At 42.7% G+C, this 21658-nt stretch overlaps 1 protein-coding gene across 1 annotated transcript in view; it reads left to right on the top strand.

The window, feature by feature from the left end:
* The first annotated feature begins 2222 nt into the window (after window positions 1-2222).
* Window positions 2223-21658, top strand: part of LOC128119015 (pro-neuregulin-2, membrane-bound isoform-like) — a 377101-nt gene continuing 357665 nt past the window's right edge. Inside the window, exon 1 of the mRNA XM_052751975.1 lies at window positions 2223-3186. Coding sequence (XP_052607935.1) covers window positions 2445-3186 — 742 coding nt within the window. The 5' untranslated portion in view covers window positions 2223-2444. The remainder of the gene's footprint in view (window positions 3187-21658) is intronic.

Genomic DNA, 21658 nt, shown 5'->3' with positions numbered 1-21658 from the left:
GAAGAACCATTGGTGCTGTGGCTACAACCAAACACTAAAATCTTAGGCAAAATGGGTAGATACTGTTTGGGCCAAGAGTTTTTTGAATGGTTTGCCATGCAGTGCTAGGTAATTGCTTGAAAAGTGAAAGGTGGAGAGGGAGTAAGTGTTTTAAGTAAGAGTAAAACCTCAAAAAACAGCGAGGCAGAGACACACGAGGTGAGACCTAAGAACAATATGGGGAGACTAATAGGTTTGGATTCTCAACTTTCAGTAACTAGAAAGTAAGAATTCAAGAGAGCATATGTTGGAGACCACTGCGATGCTATGTAATGAGTTTTCCTCATTCATTCTATCAGAGTATAAGGCAGTAATCAATTGTCATGTTAGAAAGTTGAGCATCCACAATGTATCCTTCCAAGCTGGACTTTGAAAGAGTGAAACCCTGTTTGGTAGCCAAATATAGGATGCCAATAACCAAAGACTTCATTTTATGGCTTAAAATCTCTTAATTTTTGTTTTGTTTTGTTTTTCAAGACAGGGTTTCTCTGTGTAGTTTTGGTGCCTGTCCTGGATCTCACTCTGTAGACCAGCCTGGCCTCGAACTCACAGAGATCTGCCTGGCTCTGCTTCCCAAGTGCTGGGATTAAAGGCATGCACCACTGCCACCCCCATAAATCTGTTCATTTTTAAAGTATAAAATCATGACTACTAAGGGCTTGGCAGCACAGACTATAACCTTGGCTATTCAGGAGGCCAATGCTCAACTCCTGACTGGGCTGCAGGCTGAAGAGTGAGTCTCAGCAACTGAGTAAAACTGGATTAAAATTAACAAGTGATTGTTTTTTAAAAGCCTGGGCGAATAGCTCAGTGGTAGAACACCTGCGTAATATGGGTAAGGCCCTGGGTTCAATGCTCAGCACCTCAAGACAAAAGAAAAGAAAACAAAGCCTAGAAGCTAATATACTGTACTTTCAAGAAATGACAACTTGTAGAATCCCCCCAGTAAAGCTGTCAAGAAGCCAGAGTGCTTTCGCAGGCTTCCGTTTTCACAGTCTGCATCTATTGCTCAGGGAGCGACTTTACCTCTGCTGTATTCTGCTGCTGAACACGTAAAAGAACATCCTTGAGAGGGAATCATTTACCACGACATGCTAAAATGTTTTCTTTCTCTTGCATGATATTGCTGGAAAAAATTATCCATGAGATATGATAGATTCTTACTTTGGAAGAAGGTCCTCAAGCCTAGAAGTATAGGAGTTAGGGAAGGGCGGGTGGGGGACTCGGGTGAAATGTTAAGCATATGCTATGCCTGGGACCTTTTGTTCTGGCACCCACCGAAACTTTGATCTTTAAAGAAAAGTGCCGTGAACTATATATAAAATGGCTTTACTGATCAACTTGCACTTGACTCAACTAAGCTTTTATGTGGAAGGAGCGTCAACACGAGTCCTGAAATCATGGCGAACCATATATTTCAGGGGAGGCAACGGCAGGGATAGTGAAACAAGAATGACTAGAGAGAGGCGTCATACCTGAAGTATACAGTGACTGTGCGCTGGGAAGAGAGGGGGCGTGTTTTAAAGTTGTTATTTTAATTGCTGCCTGTCTTCCATGAACATGTTGCTCCCTTTTGACTGCCAAGTAACCCGACCATCCAAAACTTTTCTGAACCGAGGACCCTCGTCCTGTGTCCCACCCTGGCCTCCTCCCTACATTGGGGCACCCAGCGCGGCTAACAGGTCCCCTGCTCACTGAAGCGTCACCTCTCACTCCCCAGCACATCTCCGCAGCCCACTCGGACTGCAGCCTTGCAGCAGTCAGGGCGACAGCCAGCCTGAGGGAGGGCCGAGCCGGGCCGGGCTCGGGCTCAGCACCGGGAAGGGCAGACAGCGCGCGCGCTGGGGGCGAGTTCGCAGCACAGGTAAACAGGCAGGCCAGGCGCAGGGCGCTGTCGCCTCGGCCACCCAGCGATTTCCAGGCACGCAACTCCGCCTCCAGGGCTCTGTCCCCGCGCTCTCGTCCCCGCCGCTTTCGCAGCCCAGCAGCCGCCGCAGCAGCACTCCACACAAAGGACTGTTCCCCGCCGAGCAGCGCCTCCACCTCCACTCCTCCTCCGGTGACAGCATCCCCGACAGCAGGGCTCGGGGCGCGGCGGCAGCGGCAGCGGCGGTGTGGGGGGAACCTGTCACTCCCGCAACCGAGGCGGTGGCAAAGGCTTTTTTTTTTTCTTTTCCTTTTTCCTTTTTATTCCTTCTTCTTTCTTTTTAAAATTCGCCTCTTTGCCCTTCTGTGGTTCCACCCCTCTCTCTTCCCCCGATAAACAACTCTCCTACCTCCCCCCCCCAATAAATAAATAAAAGGAGGAGGGTCAGGGCAGGAGTGGGGGCAGGCAAGGCGAGGCATCTGGAGCCAGCCAGCCAGGCAGAGTCCGCACCGACAGGCGCCCGCACGCACCTCACACCATGAGATGGCGACGCGCCCCGCGCCGCCCGCTGGGTACCAGCCCCAGCGCCCCGCATCCCCGGCCCGCCGCCGGCCGTTCGCCTCGGCTGCTGCCGCCGCTGCTGCCGCCGCCGCCGCCGCTGCTGCTGCCGCTGCTGCTGCTGCTGGGGACCGCGGCCCTGGCGCCGGGGGCGGCGGCCGAGCGGGCGGCTCCCGCGGGGGCCTCGGTGTGCTACTCGTCCCCGCCCAGCGTGGGCTCGGTGCAGGAGCTGGCCCGGCGCGCCGCGGTGGTGATCGAGGGAAAGGTGCACCCGCCGCGGCGGCAGCAGGGGGCACTCGACAGGAAGGCAGCCGGCGAGGCAGGGGCAGGGGCGCGGGGACAGCACGCCCAGGACCCGCCGCCCTCCCAGGACCCTCCGCCCGCTGCTGCCAACTGGACCCTGCCCACCGGGTCCCCAGCGCCCAGCACCGACCAAGCCTGGGACCCCGAGCCCTATCTGGTGAAGGTGCACCAGGTGTGGGCGGTGAAAACTGGGGGCTTGAAGAAGGACTCGCTGCTCACCGTGCGCCTGGACACCTGGGGCCACCCAGCCTTCCCGTCCTGCGGGCGGCTCAAGGAGGACAGCAGGTACATCTTCTTCATGGAACCCGATGCCAACAGCAGCGGCCGCGCGCCGCCCGCCTTCCGAGCCTCGTTCCCCCCACTGGAGACTGGCCGCAACCTCAAAAAGGAGGTCAGCCGGGTGCTGTGCAAGCGGTGCGGTAAGTGCCTCGCCAGCCCCCGGGGGCCGGCCTCGGGGGTCCCCTTTGACGGCTGCAGGGCGCGGGACGCTCCCAGGTCCGAGCGGTCCTAGAGGAGGGAGGTCTCGCAGGTGTCACGGGGTCGGGCGATTTCTCAGTGTTTCCGACTCTCTGGGCTTTTGCCCTGGGTGGAATCCTCTAAGTTTGGTCCTCGGTTGGGCTGCCTAAAACTTTTGAATCCCTCGGGGTTTGGTTCAGTAAGTTGCTAGGGAATGTGCCTGCTGCTTTCTTAGGTGTTGTGCTGTTGAACTTGGCTGTGGTTAGGGTCCCCGTGTGGGGGGGCTTCTCTGAAAGAGGAACCAATTGGTTTCCAAGCTCTCTCTCTTCTGATCTCAGAATGTGGTTCTGAGGAAGTCAGGGGCTGTTTGTGGAGAGTCCCAAAGAGGTTAAAATACCTCTACAGATAATGGCAGAGTATTGGGTTAACTGATATCCCACACACAGGTGGAATGTGTAGCTAGTTTGTATGTGTATGTGAGAATTACAGAATGAAGTTTCTTGGGAAAATCCTGTTAAGAATTTTGTTCACAGTATTTTGGTTTTGGAGGATGTTTCTCCTGCTCTGGGAACCAGAACAGATGAGTGTAATTGTGGCGCTTTTTAATCTAGGCCTTAAAGACTCTCAGATGAGAAGTTTAGCCATCGATTTCCCAGACTTTTCCTATTTTAACCACTGAGGAGTATTCGCTCAGGAGTGTCATATTATCGGATTTGAGAAATTAGCTGAGAATATAATTACGTGTCTGAGGTAGAATTGCGTTTCTGCCATTCATAAAACCATTTCTAGGACCGAAATATCTGTATCATTTCCTGATTACCATATAATCACTAACACATAGCAGGGATTCCTTCTCAAGCCGTAAATTAGCATGATTACATATTACACATTCTAACATGCCTAATAGCTTTTTTTCCCTTGGTCTTTATACATTTGTCTAATAGATGGTCGGATTAATTGAATTTTCACAAAACTTAGCATAATGACACACTCTGTCTGCCTGTGGCGCGGAGTGTGTCAGTTATTTTAAATTTGTGTCTGGTGATAGCCAATTAAATGCAGGTTTCTGGTTGCCATTTGTGGTGCAGTTAATTAATACCTAATGATTTGGTTTTAATGACGGGCAAGAGCAAAGTTCACCCACGGTTCCTTTATGTTGACAGTGTACTTGGTGTGCCAGAGACCTGTTAGGATTTCCACTCTGTGGACAGAGACTTTTCCGAGTGACGTTGGGATTCCCCAGCTCTGGTTGATAGATGTCACTGTCATCTAACCTGGGGAATGCTCCCTGGGAGCTGTCTTACTGGGGACCATGACAGCTCACCACCATTGCACTGCAGTTTATGTTCTTCTGTTACAGAGTCTGAAATAAAACCCCTAAGCCACGCTAGTGTTCAGCTTTCACATGTTTTATTATATGTAATTCAAGAAGGATTTTGACTTTACCCCAAACCATATGAGTTTCACATCATTTACTGAGCATCCTGGGGTGTTACCACAGAGGGGATTGCGGTTAGCGGTGACACCTGGGATCGAGGGTGTGTTACTAAGTTGGCAATGCTGTTAGTAATGGCTTTTAACTAGAAACAAATGTCAGGTTTCAGGAATAATGCCCTTCCACGCATTTAGAGACTGTTTGGACATGGAAAAATCCATGCTGCCTGGAGAAATCATGTGGTGTTTTATACCTCAAAGACAAAAAACGACAAAAAGCTTTACTCTGTGTAGATAGTGTTGCCCCTTCAGTTTGCCAGGCAAAGGGAATACATAATTGTAAATCATGGCTTGTTAGGAGGAAGTGAGCTTTTGGATGAACTGATACTATCATCTGCATAGGGTTGGGAAGATTGAAAAGTCATAATGTTATTGTGCTAGATCTGTATAGTTACAAGGTTCAGTTATTTCGGTGTTACATAATTTACAGTAGGTATTATATGATATCTCAGTGTGAGGCTTACCTAAGGACTAAGTGAAAGTGTACTAAGTTTCTTTTGAGTCCTATTCACAAGCTACTTTGTATAGGGTGAGTTCAGTAAACCCATACTTAGAATGTTGGGTGGAAAGTGTGTGTGTGTGTGTGTGTGTGTGTGTGTGTGTGTGTGTGTGTGTGTGTGTTTGAAGACCTGTGAATCCACCCAGCTGTGTGTTCACTGTTAACAGTGCCATTCAGAAACTATCAGGCAAAGTAACACAAACAAGTGGAAAATATCTAGAGAGATTTTTAGAGCTGTTTTGTTCTGGTCAAGCTGCTTATGTACTTCCTGGCTAGATTTTAGGGAGAGAGAAGGTGAGAGGGTCCATATCTGACACCAGGAGCTGCCCTCGGGGTGTGACAGTTCTGTGCAGGCTTGAGCCATGGTGTCAGTCTGGGGAAGGAATATAGCAAAGTCATTTTGTGATATCATACCCAGGGGGACAGTTTCCAGATCTGATGCTCTCAGCTGCAATGCTGTTTCCTACAAGTTGCTTAGTAGAATAGGAACTCCACAGGCAACAGATTCGCCTCAGGGTTGAGCTAATAGAAAGGCTTCCCGATTTCCCTCTCTCTCCCTCTATCTACTGTAAACTCTTCAGTAGTGTCTATATTAAAAAAAAAGACATAACAGAATAGACACTTTGAGACAGAAATTGCTAGTGTGTTTAGAAGACAACATGGAATTTCATAGGTTGTTTGCTTGGTAGTTGAAGTTTGAATAAATTACACACCCATGACAATTGTTTGAATTCTTCTCAGCCTTTGTTATTTATTTATTTACTTTTATTTATTTTTCTTTCTCTCCCGAATGAACTGAGACAGGTAGTAAGGAATTTATGCTCAGCTGGAAAGCAGACTAATTGACTTTTCAATTTAATTTCTGTTATTGAAACAAGTTATTGTTTGCTATGTTGTGCTTTTTGTTTTCAAAGCATTGTGGCTATTTGAGGCAGAAACCGATTTCCAAAAAGGACTAGCAATACAGATGCTGAATAACATCTACAGTTGAATCGTACAGATTTGTCCAATGTATTTTTATAAGCCAATGTAAGTCTGTGTGTTATAGGATAGAGAACGAAGATATCTTTATATATGGGAATTATAAACAGGCTTATTAAATATTTGTGATGAATGATACTTACTCTTCCTAATGCCCTCAAATCACTGTTTAATAAAGTGTGCTGACCTCACAATGTTATGAAAACAAAACAAAATGCTGCAGGGATTTTCCAGTGAGCATTGAAGAAAATTATCCTTAGTAAAAGCTGTATTAGGGAAGTAGAACTTGGAACAGATTTTGCTTGACGGCTGGTATTTCATGAGTACACATGTAAATTTAATTTCCCAAGTATTTGTGACTGCTTTTTTTTTTTTTAAACCGTATAAATCTTGCTGTCAAAAATCTATAGTAGATTCAACCTCCTTCTGTTGAGGAGAAAAACTGTATGTGTATTTATTTATGTTTATATAAAAATATGAAACCAAGATAGGTCATTTGGGAAAACAGTTCTTCAGAATACCAGTGTTTTTAAAGTACATTTAAATACTTGAGTTAGAGCGTTTTACTAGCACTAGGGGATAGTTCACATCATTTTGGGGAGATCTATAAATCCTCTGAATTTAGGGACGGTTTTACCATATGTCTTAATGCATTATCAAAGACTGGGAAGGTCAGATAACCCCAAGGTTCAAACACCAAGCTGTGCCTCCCCAGGCCTGTGTATTTATAGCAAATGAGAGCAGAGGATGTGCTTGGGGCAGGTTGCTGCCCTTGCCAAATAGAATCCATTCATTGTTCAGGGAATCTCCCTTGTTTCCCTATTACTCATATTCTTCCTGTTGGCTTAAACAACATGTATTAAAACCCAGTTTTCTATTTCAGTGACAATTTATATGCTGACCAGATATCCAGAGATCTTCAGATGCCCTAAGTATTTAGTAATGCTTAGGTTCTTGTAGTTTGTTTAAAATAAGCTTTAAAAGATAAGAAAAAGAAACAAGAAAACACCCCATCTCTGTGTAGAGCTCTTATTGAATGGATATTATAATTAGCCTTATATAAATGCACAATATTTCTGGATGTGGTATGTATACAATAACGTTTCTTACAAGGCTAAGCAGTTACAAAAAAGTGCAGCATGTTGTAGTTTTTATAGGAAAGCAAAAGACAATTTTTAGTGTTTTTTTATATCTTTAGGCCTTGTGGATAGTTTTCAAGTCACATATAAATGCTTTAAATCTACATGAATGTATTAACTCTGTACATATATTAGCATAAACTTGAAGTGAAAATTAAAGTAATATTGTGATAGAACAAGACTTACCTGGCTACCCCATCCTGCTCAAATGTCACTTTATAATACATGCACAGATGCTTAGTGACACGTCATGCTCAAATGTAAAGTTGGATGACTTGAGAACTGGTCGAGTGGAGACAAGTCTCACAGAGTTGAGGGACTGCTCTAGCTGACATAGTGTGGTGTTTCCATGTTGCTTGTGTGGGCTGCTAATGCACTTGAGACAAACCTGCTTCTAAAGGCTTACTTTCTTGATTTTTATCACTAAGTGATCTGTATGTGTTCAAGTCGATTAAAAAAAATAGATGAAGTTGACAGGTAAAGGTGGGTCGCCTAGTCTCCATTTATGTCAGATTCAATTGTTAGAAAACAATTTCCCCCCAATACTGACCAGCCATCTATGGAGTAAAGACAGACATACAAGTTGTATTTTGTTTATTGGGCTTTTAAAAGGAAAAGTAAGATTTTTTTCCTATGGAAAATAGTTTCCTAGGTATCTGTTTCTTAACTTTGACTCACCCTATGGACTTAGGATAATTTATGATTTTATAATAATCAATAAAATAAAAAAGGTGAAATTCTTCCCTGTCAGGGGTGTCCTGGTTCTTCTTCACTCAGATTTCCTGTATATATCCTTATGAAGATCTGCAAAGTCAGCCTTAGGCAAACACTGGGACCATGGCTGGGTCTCAGTGCATGCATATACAGTTACTGTTCATCATCATATTGACTATCCATCTTTTGACATCTTGGGATTCAAAAAGTGCCTTGGATTGAATACATTGGATAACAGGCAGCTGAGATCATAAGACTGTGCATGCAAGTGCTCTTTTTGTTCCTAATTGGCTACTTAGCCATCCTATGAGGATATAGGTGGTTACCTGTGTTACATCTCTTAGTTTACAGACTTTCCATGAAAAAAATCAAAGCTTTGTGATTGGACATCTGTCCTAACATGTTGGGAACTGTTAAGAAGAGTTCAGAGTGGTTTGCAGTTCAGGAGCTGGTGGACAGATTCTGTAGATAACAATGAATGGAGAGAACCTATAGAAGAAAATTGTTTCTTTGCCTTTTGTCCTCCTGTAGGAGACATGAGCTAAGCAGAGTATATATATATATATATATATATATATATATATATATATATATATATATATATATATAGACATGGCCGATCATGGTGTTAGAGTCTAGGTTGTAGGTATACTTAGGAGTCCAGAGCATGGAAGAGAGGTACTAAAGATGAGAGGCCCTCAGAAGCCCTGTTTCTGTACCCATGTCTCTCATCTGGAAACTGCCAATAAAGCAATGGAAGCTGTCGAATTGAGAGGCTGGCCAAAACCATGCAGTCAGAACCATCACTCATTGACTGCATCTTTGGGAGACGCAGCTTAATTTTTTGTGTGTATTAATAGATCAAGTAATCATTAATTGTTAAGTGGTAAGTGACAGAGACACTCCCAGATGTGTATATGGTGGCAATTATTGATGTAGGCTGTATTTGAAAAGAAAAAAAAATGTCCTTCTGTTTTTTCCCCTTCACATCACTAGTTTGGTGAGACGTGTATCTGTAGAGAACAGCATAAGGAACCATATGCTTCCAAGACGCCATTGCCTTCTCCTATTTCCCCCAGATTGACTTTTGGTCTTCTGAGAAAGGTTGCCGAAATTCCAGAAACTTTTTTCTCCCAATTATTATTGGACTGAATTTATCCCATGTAATTTATATCCCAGCAAGAAGTAAAATTCTCTGTGTTGTAAATACTTGAATTACACAAGAGTCTCAAAGAGTTAATGAATCCCTGGGGCTGTTTTATAAAGATCCATTATCACATCACTTCACCTCATTCTGAGTACTTGACTTTAGCATTCAGGAATGCTGTGTTCACCTTTGCTCTTTTATTCATGGAATTTGAGCATCTCAGTAGTGTTAAGTTTTATTTCATGATGAAATTTGGTTTTAGTAACTGAAGAGGAATAGCTTCCCCCGTGTCTCTGAGAAGCAAGAAGTTTTGGGGAGGGGTGTGGAGGTACTTCTCTCTTGACTGTCTTGTTTTTAATGTCACGTCAGTTCTTGGTTAGACTGCAGGTAAAAGAGCGTGTGACCTTTTGGGCTGGGGTGAATGGCAAGGTCCTTCACTGTCTGCTTGGCCCTGGAGCCACCGTGGGTGATGAGGGGATCCCCCAAATCAGCTGTTGCTGTATTATCTGTCCCCACAGGGATCATACTCTGTGGAGAACATGTTAGCCATTCCTAAAGAGGAAATAGATGGCTAGTTGGTTCCACCAGAATTTGTCATTAGACTTCATCCTCGGGGGAGGACTGTGCAATTAGGACCCTTTGGTGCCCTCCGAGGTCAGGTGGTTCAGGTCAGAGTAGATGTGCCCATTGTCCCGTGGCTGCACTGAGCTCACCCAGGAGACACCTCTGCTCGGGGACTTCTTTCCTCTCTTGTCTTCCTCCCATCACAGGGGTTGATCACATCTTGTCCTTGGGAACACCAGGGCTTTCACGGGAGCAGGTGGTATGTTTACATGGTTGTCTAGTCCTCACTGTAATCTGTCTCCAGAAGTTTTCCATCTCCCTAACAAATTCTGTGTCCACTGATCATTAGCCCCCCCACTTTCCTGCCACCACTCTGCTTTCTGTCTTTATGGCTGTGACTATTCGGCATATATGCAATAGAGCGGACAGCGTCTGTCCCTTTGTGAGTGGCTTATTTCCACTGAGTGTTATACCTTCACCATTCACATGTACTGGAGCAAGTATCAGAGCCTTCTGTCTTTAACACTGAGTAGTATGCATTTTATGTTGTACAACACAGTTTTTACCCGTTGTTCACCCATTTGTGACATACCAGTGACTTCTGTCGGTGCCTGTTGTGGATAATGCTGCCGTAACACGAGCAGAGAAATACCTGCTTGAGCACTCGCTCTCCATTTTGGGGAATTTGTCTCCCTGGATTGACTTTCCAGATCTTAGGGTTAGTCTATGCCTTTTTTTCATAGCAGCTGCACACTTTATACCCCTGCCAACAGAGAACTCAAGCTCCAGCCTCCTCACACCCTCCCCAGCTAATATTCATCTGTGTGGCTTTGATAACAGCCATCCTGGCGGGTTTCAAGGGGTGGTGAATGTTGTTTATTTTGTTTTCCATACAAAGTTATTATGTCTCTTATTGCCATTAATAGGAAACAGGTTCTCAGAAAATAGGTGTTAATCTATTAATAGCTCTAATTTGTGCAGCTCTTAGAGGCCTGAATCTGAAACCACCAAATAATGAAGTTAGAATATACAACAGCTTATTTAAAACAAAGGAATACTTAAAGGATACAGTTAAGAAATACTTTTTAATGCTTATCATCAAAATTTGCATGTCAGCTTATACTCCTATCAATTTAGCCCAGAGAGACACCTTATCATATGCACAACACTATCGGAATCTTTCAATTGATTTAATTTATTCATTAAAATTGCCACTTTTTTCTTAATGGTTTCCCTGTGTATATTCCTATATTGCTCAAAGCCCCATCCATTGACTGCTAAGCTGGAGTCTGAGTCATTCTGAAGATTCTGCTGTTTACTCAGGCTCTTTCTTTCTCAGTCACTCTGGATACACACACTGACTGCAGCCTTGAACACTCTGTCCCACTCCCATCCCAGTGAAAAATCAGCCTCACCTTGCTCATCTTACTCCAAAAGCATGTCCATCTAGTCTCACTGCTCCATGGACAGGTGTGTGTTTATTTCCTCTGTCTTCTGCCTGTGTCTCTACTCTCTCCCCATTTCTGCCTAGGAGGATTACGGTCCTCTTTCAAGAGGCAACCCAAATGCCACTGCTTCCCTGATGTTTCTAGAAATGGCTCCTGTGAGAAATGCTCACGGAAGCCTTTGGACACAAAATACCTCTTTACAGCCCACTTTGTGCAGTTACAATAGCTCCTGCATCATGACATGTTCTTTAACATTTGCATATTCTCAAGCTTTTCTTTGGGCGTGTCTTTCCCTGAGCAGGCAACAGTATTCTGATGGGCAGATATTTGCTGTGCTTATGGCTCATTCACAAGTGAAAAATGCCTTAGTCTAAGGAGTGGGAGGAATCTTGCTACCAGCCCCTTCTAAGTGTACTGTGTGATTTAGAGCCACTGACTCTGCCAGTCTAATACATAAAATTGGAAAGAAGAGCTAAGATGCTTTCTGATGTACCTAGTGCTTATCTCAGTAATAAGCCAAACTCGTTAACCACCCTGCTCCTGTGTATAGAGCCTTTCTCTTTCTTTTTTTCTCATGCTAATATTCTAAGGGGAATAAGTATGGGAAAACAATGGTAGGAGTTTTAGACAACCCAAGAAAGGAAGGAGAGAGCTGGAAGAAAGGGGTGTGGATGTGTCTGTCTTCCTCCATCCAAATCCTGGGAGCTCCATTTCCTTTTTGTGTCATTTTATTAATCTGTCTCAAACATTAAATTAGTTATATTCATCGGCATCATCTTTACAGAAAGCAAAAATCACCACACCTGCCAACCTGCCTTTGAAATGATAAAGTGTGACTAATGGATTAACACACAACTGTAAGCTTTTAAAACAAAAAACTTCAGTTATTTGTGTAATGAGATGAAACAAACATTCATACTGTTTTACCTGGAATTTTTTGAGATGAAACAAACATTCATACTGTTTTACCTGGAATTATTTTCTAACAGTATAACTGTACCATAGTTTTAGGTTCTGATAACCAGTGCTGTTGACGAAATGGATGGTGCCAACACAGAGTCTGAACGCTTGGTCTCCAGTGAGTCTGGGTTTGATGGGGCTAGGGACAGGCTTCCTACCATGAGGCAGGGGCTGAGTCCTTCTTTCTCTGTTTATCATTATAATGGTATGGACAGGAAGGTGATGTTGTTAGTCCTTTATGGGTAAAGGGACAATGCAGAAAGAAGGTGTCAGGAGGAAGATAATTTGATGGGACTTCTCAAACTGCTGTATCAAGAGTCATGACTGACTTCGCAGTACAGGACAGGCTGTGTGGGGCTTAGCTGGGCAAAGTCCATTTTCTTCCCCTTTGTTGTATGTAGGCTCAGCTTCCTCCGGGGTTTTCCACTGCAAAAAAATATTCAGTGATGATTATAAATAATGGCTCTTCAATCTATATCTCAAGCCTGGAACTTTTCTTTAGAATCTAGTTTTATACATCAAACTACTTATGAGATAACCCAAAATCCGACATGCAATGCCTGGTAAACATATCAAAGAGAACTTGTCTTCTGCTAGCCATCTATGCATCTATTTACTAGCAATGAAACTATGATCTCCACTATTACACCACTGTTGCTGTTACTGTCCTCAGTGGTTCATTGATGAGCATTTCTTGTGTAAGTATATGCTGTATATGAGATACAGCAGTGGGAAGTGATAAAAAAAAATCACTTAGCCCCTCTGCATTTTGTAGAATTGTTTTTTTAAATTTCCAACAAAACCCTCTCTTTGTGACATGAATAATTGACCAAGTATTATAATTCAATATATATCTGATTGTTATATATATATGTATATATATGTATATATATGAGATAATATATTAAACAGTATATCTAACTATAAATATATTGCCTTGGTGATTCTCAGATTCTTCTTCTTCCTCCTCCTTTTCTTCTTCTTCTTCATTTTATATATTTTTTTTTGGTTTTCAAGATAGGGTTTCTCTGTGTAGCTTTGGCACCTTTCCTAGAACTCGCTCTGTAGACCAGGCTGACCTCAAACTCACAGAGATCCACCTGCCTCTGCCTCCTGAGTTCTGGGATTAAAGATGTGTACCACCACCACCCAGCTCTTAGATTCTTCATGATTCCCAAATTCCATTGTCTCTGTGATAGATCTCCTTCTTACTCTTACAATAACAACTTCTTGCTGTGGGATAATCCTTCTGTACACTGTGTGAATGTATGTTGCTATGATTGGTTTAATAAACAAGCTGACTGGCCAATAGCTGAACAAGATAAAGTTAGGCGGGAAAGTCAAACTGAGAATGATGGGATGAGAAAGGGCAGAGTCAGAGGAGCTGCTAGCCAGTAAGAGAACACGTCAGACACACAAAATGGGATAGAGGTGAAAGCCACAAGCCTTGAGGCAGCACATAGAAGAATAGAAATGGATTAAGTTGTAAGAGCTAGTTAGTAAAAAGCCAGAACTATTGGTCAAACATTTGGAATTAATATAAGTTATTTGGGTCTGGGCAGTTGGGACAGGAAATGTCAGTTTACAACTTCTTATCTTTGTTTGAGGAGTCTCGTCTTCTAAAAATAGTCTTTATACTGATATTAGAATGCCCTTTCTAAACAGAAATGATTAAACTATTGAAGGTTCTTGAGCTGCCATCAGAATAAAATATTCTTAATAATAGCACAGAATGTCTTTCATCATTTCCCTCAAGCGCTTAAATTCAAAGAAAATTAGATCAAGTTTCATTTTACGTGTGTGGGTGTTTTGCTTGTGTGTATATGTCCCTGCAACATGTGCATGTAATGCTGGCAAAGGCCAGAAGAGGGCATTGGATACTCTGGAGCTGGAGTGGTGAGCTGCCACGTTTGTGCTCTGAGTCCAATCAGGGTCCTTTGGAAGAACAGTGAATGTTTCCGTCTCTCTCCAGCCTCGTGTCCCAAGTATTTTTATCTGGTTCCTTTTCCTGCCTAGAACCTGCTGCCACCCTAATAGCATTGCTGTACATGTGTCGGTAGCTCTGGGGCACCATAGTTTTGTGCATGTTCCTTTCCGATGTTCTCTGTATACCTTTTGCACTGTTGCTACCCAGTTGTGTAATCCTGACTACGTTCTTCCTTGGTAGATGGTTAAACAAAACTTTATAGCCAGAGAATAGATTATTCCGAATTCCTTAAAAACCTTGTAAAGGGGGACTGGTGAGGTGGCTCAGCAGGCGCTTGATGATCATGTCTGTCAACCTGAGCTTAAAACCTGAAACCCATGTCAATGTGGAAGTACAGACAGATGCCACAAAGTGGTACTCTGATCTCCATATCATGCTGTTGTGCCTCCATGTCCACTCATTTGTCTGTCTGTCTGTCTGTCCGTCCATCCATCCTTGTAGAAGAAAATATGATAAGCATACATTTATAGGAGATTGTCTAGTACTCTGTGATTGATTATCTCTCTATCATCTCTCCTGTATCTGTCCCATCTCTATATTTGTCAGTCAAAAGAGAAAAAGGAGTCCAGAACTTCATATAGCAAAATGTTAACAGTATTTTCCCTTGAGTGTTCATATTACAGATGTTTGGATTTTTCTTCATTTTGTTTATTTGTACTTCGTACTGTTTCTGTAAGGACGAGTTACCAGTTTTGTGACAAGGAAAAATAGTAAGTGTTATCTCTAACAAATATTGACTGTGGGAAGGGCTGTCTTGTTTTGTTCCTCTAGAATATTTCCTTTAATACAGAGTATGCATTGTGAGGACAGGCTAGCTGCTGTAATCAATGGAACCTCAATTATTAACATCTCAAATGAAATAGTTTATTTCCACCCTATGAATGGACTGATCCTGGGATGTTCTAGTCTCTCCTCTCCTCTGTGACCAATGCTAACACCTGAGTCATAGCTGAATTCCACCGTAAGCAAATTGGTTTAAAACAGTAGAGTTCCAGTTTGTAATTGTCATTTTCTTTTCAAGAATAGAGCTAGTTTCTGAATGTACACAAATTCATTTTCTGTTGCCTCATTGTAGTGGAGAGCCCAGGAGCCATGAGCATATCATCAAATACATCTGTTTATTATGGATATATAGCATATTAACTCCATTTCTTCCTTGTGCTCAATTTATCACTTTATGAGTGAGTTTTGTATGAAGTAGTCAGGGTTTCAAGTGCACCATGCCTGTTTTCAATTGCATTAGCATTGCAAACGCAGAGGGTCAGCCCATATGCCCTGCCTTTCATTGGCATGTGAGGAGGCCTTTCCTAGCTCTATGCTTAGCAAATCATTTTGATATAGGGACTGTGGAGAAATGCTCTCAAGCTTTATCACTCCTGATTTAATTGAGTTTCATGATGCACTTTTGTTTTCCTTAGGAGGATAAATTAAAAATGGCTGATAAAACTGCCTGTAAAAGCAAAATTGTTAGGTTAAACCTGCCCAGTATATTAAACATATTGATGAGTTATCTGTCCACTGTTTTTAATCACTTTTTATTAACTCTGCTGTAGTTTTATTTCTAGTAACTCACTAAATAACAGTCATTATATACTCAGTAATATTTCTCTTTAAAATACTATCAAAAAGTCCATGAAAATGATTAAGGTGCCAATATCCTGTTAGCAAGAATTGTTGGTGATTTTATGATTAGCTGGATAGTTGGTTGTGCTTTTGTGTGTGTGTGTGCATGTAACCCAGGAGAAAAAGAAGATAATTCACAACAGGTAGATAGAGACAATGACTGGTTTTGAAGCTGTGTAAAATAATTAGTCTTTTATTCATCTACATCATACATGTTCCAATTATACATGTTTTTAAAAATCTTTTTATTAAATCCCAAGAAGATGAAGAAAGTAATTATGTGTTGCATGTATAATATAAATAATAGTGACATGATTGTTATTCTTTTTGGTCTTGTCTTTGTTGTGGGCCTTTGGTTTTGTGGGCTTTTGAGTTATTCTGACCACCTTCCTCCCAAAAAGTACCTTAAAAGAATTTTCTTGCTATCAGTTCATGAAAATGGAATAAAAAATCACCATTAACTTAATTCTTGTCCTTTTCCCATCAATTTATGTGGCCATCAAATTTTATTTCTTTCCCCTAATATTAAGGCATCACTACCTGTGAGGAAAATTATAGGTGCTTTCTGAATATATTATATAGATAAATGATGAGAGTCATGAGATCTTTAAACAATTATATGTAACTAATAGGAAGTAAGAAGTAAGAGGCTTATTAACTTACTTAATCACTAAATATTTATTGGGCATTTATTATTGATAGGTCAGTACTGGTGTCTGGAATAACAATGAAGAGGTTAGACATGCTCATTATTAACTAATAGTATAGAAATGTAAAACATTTACACAAAATAATGACAGGATATCTCATTACAATTGTTCTGTGCCTTATAGGGGAAAATGTAGGATGCCATGGGAACAGACAGAAGAAGAATTATGATAAATAGTCTCCATGGTCGGTTTTACTAGATTTAGAATCACCTGGGAGACACTCCTTTGGGTGTGTGTCTTTAGTGAATTTTAAGTGAGGAGTTATGTAGGCAGTACCATCTCATGAGCTTGGAAGGAGTCCAGCTGAGTGGCAGCATACATATATCTGTGCTCCCTGACTAAGGACATAATGTGACTAGCTGCTTCATGGTCCTATTGCCATGACACCCTACCATGAGCTACGACTGTTTCTCTTCTTAAACCAAAAGCCAGTATAAGTCTTTTTTCACTTAAGTTGTTTCTGTTAGGTACCTTGTCAAAGCGATGACAATGGTAACTAATATAAAGAAGTGGTACCCAGGAGTGGGGATGTTGCTGTACAAACCCCTCTGTGCATCATAGCCCTTTGGGACTGGCTTCTGGGAGAGAGTTAGAGGAGACAGGAGCTGCGTATTAGAGAATCCTAGAGTTGTGAAATTGGAGGTTAAGGGAACATTCTTGTGGGAGTTTGGGAGACTAAAATGCTAATAGAAATGCACAAAGTCCTGGCTCATGATGTTTTAGAGGAGGACATGGACTCTATGGGGAACTGGGCTAGAAACCACTGATGTTAAATTCTGGTAAAGAATCTGGTTACATTCTGCCTGTGCCCTATGATCTTAAGTGAAGCCGAGTTCAAAAGTAAGGTACCTAATTTATTTCACGGAGGAAATTACAAGAGAGCATAGTGTTAAGGCTGTAGGCATGACTTTGAATTTTATTTTAATTACCTCTGTGTGTGTGTGTGTGTCTCTGTATGGGTATGCGCACATGTGCAGGTGTTTACGGAGGGCAGAGGCATCATATCTTCTGGAGCTGGAGCTACAAGCAGTTTGGAGCTACTTGACATGGTCCTGAGGAACCTGGTTTGAGTCCCCTGCCTGAGCAGTCTGTACTCTTAGCCTCTGAGCCATCTGTCTAGCCCCAGGGTGTGGCATGATTACTATTGACTGATCTTATCCAGTTTACAATGATAGAGAGCAGGCAGTAGAACAGAAGGCTATGAAAAAAATGGGCACTTGTTCAAAGAAAGGTCTACAAGTGAATTGAAATGTATGGTCAAAGTGGATGGTGCAGGTTAGACGCCTGTAACTGTTAGAGTTTAGCATCGTTAGAGGGAAACCTGGGCTCCACATGGGACCACATCCATGGGAGGCTCCAGTGTAGCTACAGTTTTCCTGGTCCTGCCTGGCCCACCGTCAGGACAAATCTCTCTCACCCTCCAGTCCCTGAGCTGCTCAGACCCAACCAAGTAAACACACAGAGACTTACATTACTTACAAACTATATGGCCATGGCAGGCTTCTTGTTATCTAGTTCTTCTATCTTAAATTAATCCATTTCTGTAAATCTATACCTTGCCACAAGGCTCGTGGCTTAACAGGCATCTTACATGTTGCTACTCATGGCGGCAGCTGGCAGCATCTCCTGACTCAGCCTTCCTGTTCCCAGAATTCTCTTCTTTGCTTGTCCCGCCTATACTTCCTGCCTGGCTACTGGCCAATCAGCCTTTTATTTATACAGAGTGATATCCACAGCACTCCAGCTTGTAAAATGAAAGTTCCTTGGAAAGGAGAGAGAGAGAGAGAGAGAGAGAGAGAGAGAGAGAGAGAGAGAGAGAGAGAGAGAGAGAGAGAGAGAAAACGAACTGAGAACGAATGTGAAGGGGTTCCTTGATTAAAACCAATCACTGAAGGAAGTAGTTTCCTTGGTTCCGCCGCCAAGGCACACGGAGACTATTACAGCCCTGGTGTTAGGGGTTCAGACTACATCCTGAGCTGGCAGCAGAACTTGGCAGTGTGATCTGTTTTGCAGTGGTTTTCCAGGCATGCAAAATGTTACAGATTCATGGAGGCTCACAGCCTAGTTCCAGAAAGCTTTGGGACCAAGAAATGTACAACAGAGTGGAACTGCTTCTAAAGGGGTCCTGAAAGGCTGTTGCATGAAGCTTTGAATGTGAAGTCCAAGTTGCAGCGGAGACCCCAGGATGCTGGAGATGCCAATACCATTGAGCATCTGATGAGGATAGCTGCAGGCATGGAGTGGAATCAGCCTGAGGGAGAGAGGTTGTATGTGCTACAGAACTGGACTAGGGATAGATACTTAATCCTATTGGAACATAGATAACACCAACATACGCCCAAATGCTGGATATGGAGTTGTAGGATTTGGTGTTTGCCCTGATCTTGATTTGTTTTTTCTCTGCCTCCTTTCCCCCATTTTGAAATGGGAGTGTATATTCTATTCCAGTGTATACTGGAAGAATGTGATCTGATGTTTAAAAAAAATTATAGGGCTAACAATTAAGAAATTACCTTAAGTCTCAGGAGAGACTGAAGTTTGAGCTTTTGTGCAATGATAGAACTGATAAGGATCAGGACTCTAAAGAATGAGCTGAAGGAATTTTGTGCAGGAGATGGCCATGAGCCTTTGTGGACCAAGCATGGGATGCTATGAGTTAAGTGATGTATTTGGATGTTAAGCTGAGGGTTGAACTTGTGATGATTAATCTTCATTATCAATGTGACTGGATTTGGAGATCTACCCATATGTGTATCTCTGAGGGAGTTTCCAGAGAAATTTAACTGAGGAGGCCTGTAGGCTATACTATCTCAGAGGCAGGGGTGCCGGACTGGATTAAAAAAAAGATAAAAAGAGGAAGCCTGTTGAGTACCAGCATTCCTTTCTGTTTCCTGAGTGTGGCTGTATAGCAATCAGCTGCCCAATGTTCCCACTGCTATATGTTCCCACCACGGTGGGTTATGTCCATCCTTAAACCACAAGACAAAAATACATCTTTTCTTCTTCCAAGTTGCTTCTGTGAGGCATGTCGCAATGGCACTAAGTGAAGTAACTGATACAGTGGTCCATCTTGTTCTAAGGGATATAAGAGAGTCTCCTTGAAAATGGTGCATTTCTAGCCAGTTAGTGGTGATGCACGCCTTTAATCTTAGCACTCAGGAGGCAGAGGCAGGTGGATCTCTGTGAGTTTGAGGCCAGCCTGGGCTACAGAGTGAGTTCCAGGACAGCCAGGTCTACGCAGAGAAAACAAACAAACAAAAACCAGAAAACCAAACAAACAGAAAGGGAAATGCTGCATTTCTGTCAGGGTAAGGTGTTAGTTTTATGTGGTTCTGTGTTATTCATTAAGCAGTGCTGTTTATGGTGCGAGAAAAGCCACGGAGGTACAACAAAGCCCACTATAAGAGTTTATTAAGGAAAGATGTGCTTGGGCCTATGGAAATGGTTGTGCAAGGAGAGAGAGGAAGAAGAGGAAGGGGGAGGAGTCTGTGACCTGCTTTTTATGGACTCTTCCTGTACATGTGCATATGGGCTTATGTAGCTACACCACACATGCGAATAGATTACATGATCACACTGCGTGAGAATTACGTGACCACGCAGCTCGTGGATTATGTAGGACGTGAGGCCCTGTGATGACAAAGCCTCTTGCTTGGCTACTGGACAGTGTATATGTGGTCATGTAGCTGGGGGAGTGATCAGTGGCCAGGAATTCCAACATAAGGGAGAGAAGAAAGGAAGTGTGGAGGAGAGTTTAGTTCTGAAGCAGAGGTGAGGACTATAGAGAAGATGCAGGAATGTAAGTAATATGAGACAATGCTCATCTTTTTAAGATTGTAGACTTTGTCCCCAGACCATGTAGGGTTTCTAAGCACAGGTATTACAGAGTTTCCAGTATACAAACATCACAACTGTTATGTGGACAGTGAACGGAAAGGGACTTGAAGCTCATGGTAGGAGCTCAGGTAGAGTTCTGTGCAAGACTGTAAGTGGGCATGGACTAGGGTGGAGAACGGAGTCAAGAGAATACATGGACTTGAGAGTATTTTGGAAGCAGCTGTGAGGCTCAGCTCTGAAGGGGGAGTACTACTAGACAGAAGTAAGGGATTGCATGGTAGGTAATGAGATCCAGAAGAGAAGGTAAGTTCAGTGTGGTGTTGGTATATCCAAATAGAAATAGGATGTAAGCCCTCGGATGTATGGAGAAGGAGGTGGAATGGATGTCTAGACTGGGTTGTGACTCTGGCATATTAGAGCATGGATGTGATGTTTTTTGGGCTCCAAAGAGTAGATAAGATTGCTTAGTGAAGGAGCGTCCAACTTGAAGAAAAGACTTAGAGAATAAAATATATCCAAGAGTGATCTTTAAAGCTGGGGTGTGGGCATAAAGCAGGGTGACATGAAAGGCAACCAGAGGGGAGACGGGGATGTCTGGAAACAGTTTAGGGTAGGGATCAGGTGATCAGAGTCCCTAGAACATTCTTTCTGGATGATTAAGAAAGGACATCCCAAACTGGCATTTTGTGGAATGCTGACACCTTACATCGAAAAGTGAACACTGCAGTTAGCAGCAGGGAAGATTTCTAAGACAGTTTTGGCCAAGCACCAAGGGTGGATCCCAGACAGGAATGTGTGAAAGTACTCCGAATAATAAAGATTGAGACAGCCATAGTTTATTTATTTAAACCTAGCAGCAAGACAAGACACTTTTTAAAGGAGGCTTTTTTTTTCCCCAGAGAGAAAAGGATAGCCGTGGAATAGTTATACACAAGACATTTAATGGATAGTCTGCATAAAGTTATGTTTTTGCAAAGTCACCATTAAGTTTTATGGAGTGCCGTTAAAATGTTGCTGAAGGTCACACACACACACACACACACACACACACACACACACACACACACACACACTTTCCCTTAAGCTGACTTGACAACTACTGTCTCTATAGCTGGTATCCAGCTCCTATGAGAGTATGATACAGTGTCACATGAACACCTGTGAAGTGACACCTATCAATCTAATTTAAAAGAATATTTGAGTCAAAGAGTTCTTGAACCATGTCTTAGGTGGACATAGGAGCTAACCTCTATCTGAAACTACAACTTAGCATTTTAATGAGTAATGAATTTTGACCAAATTCAGAATTCAAAGTTATTCTGACAGTAACTG

Source organism: Peromyscus californicus, unplaced genomic scaffold (genome assembly GCF_007827085.1).
Source record: "Peromyscus californicus insignis strain IS unplaced genomic scaffold, ASM782708v3 Scaffold_23__1_contigs__length_62951481, whole genome shotgun sequence".
In the NCBI taxonomy this organism is placed as follows: Eukaryota; Metazoa; Chordata; class Mammalia; order Rodentia; family Cricetidae; genus Peromyscus; species Peromyscus californicus.
This window is presented reverse-complemented; position numbering and strand designations above follow the sequence as displayed.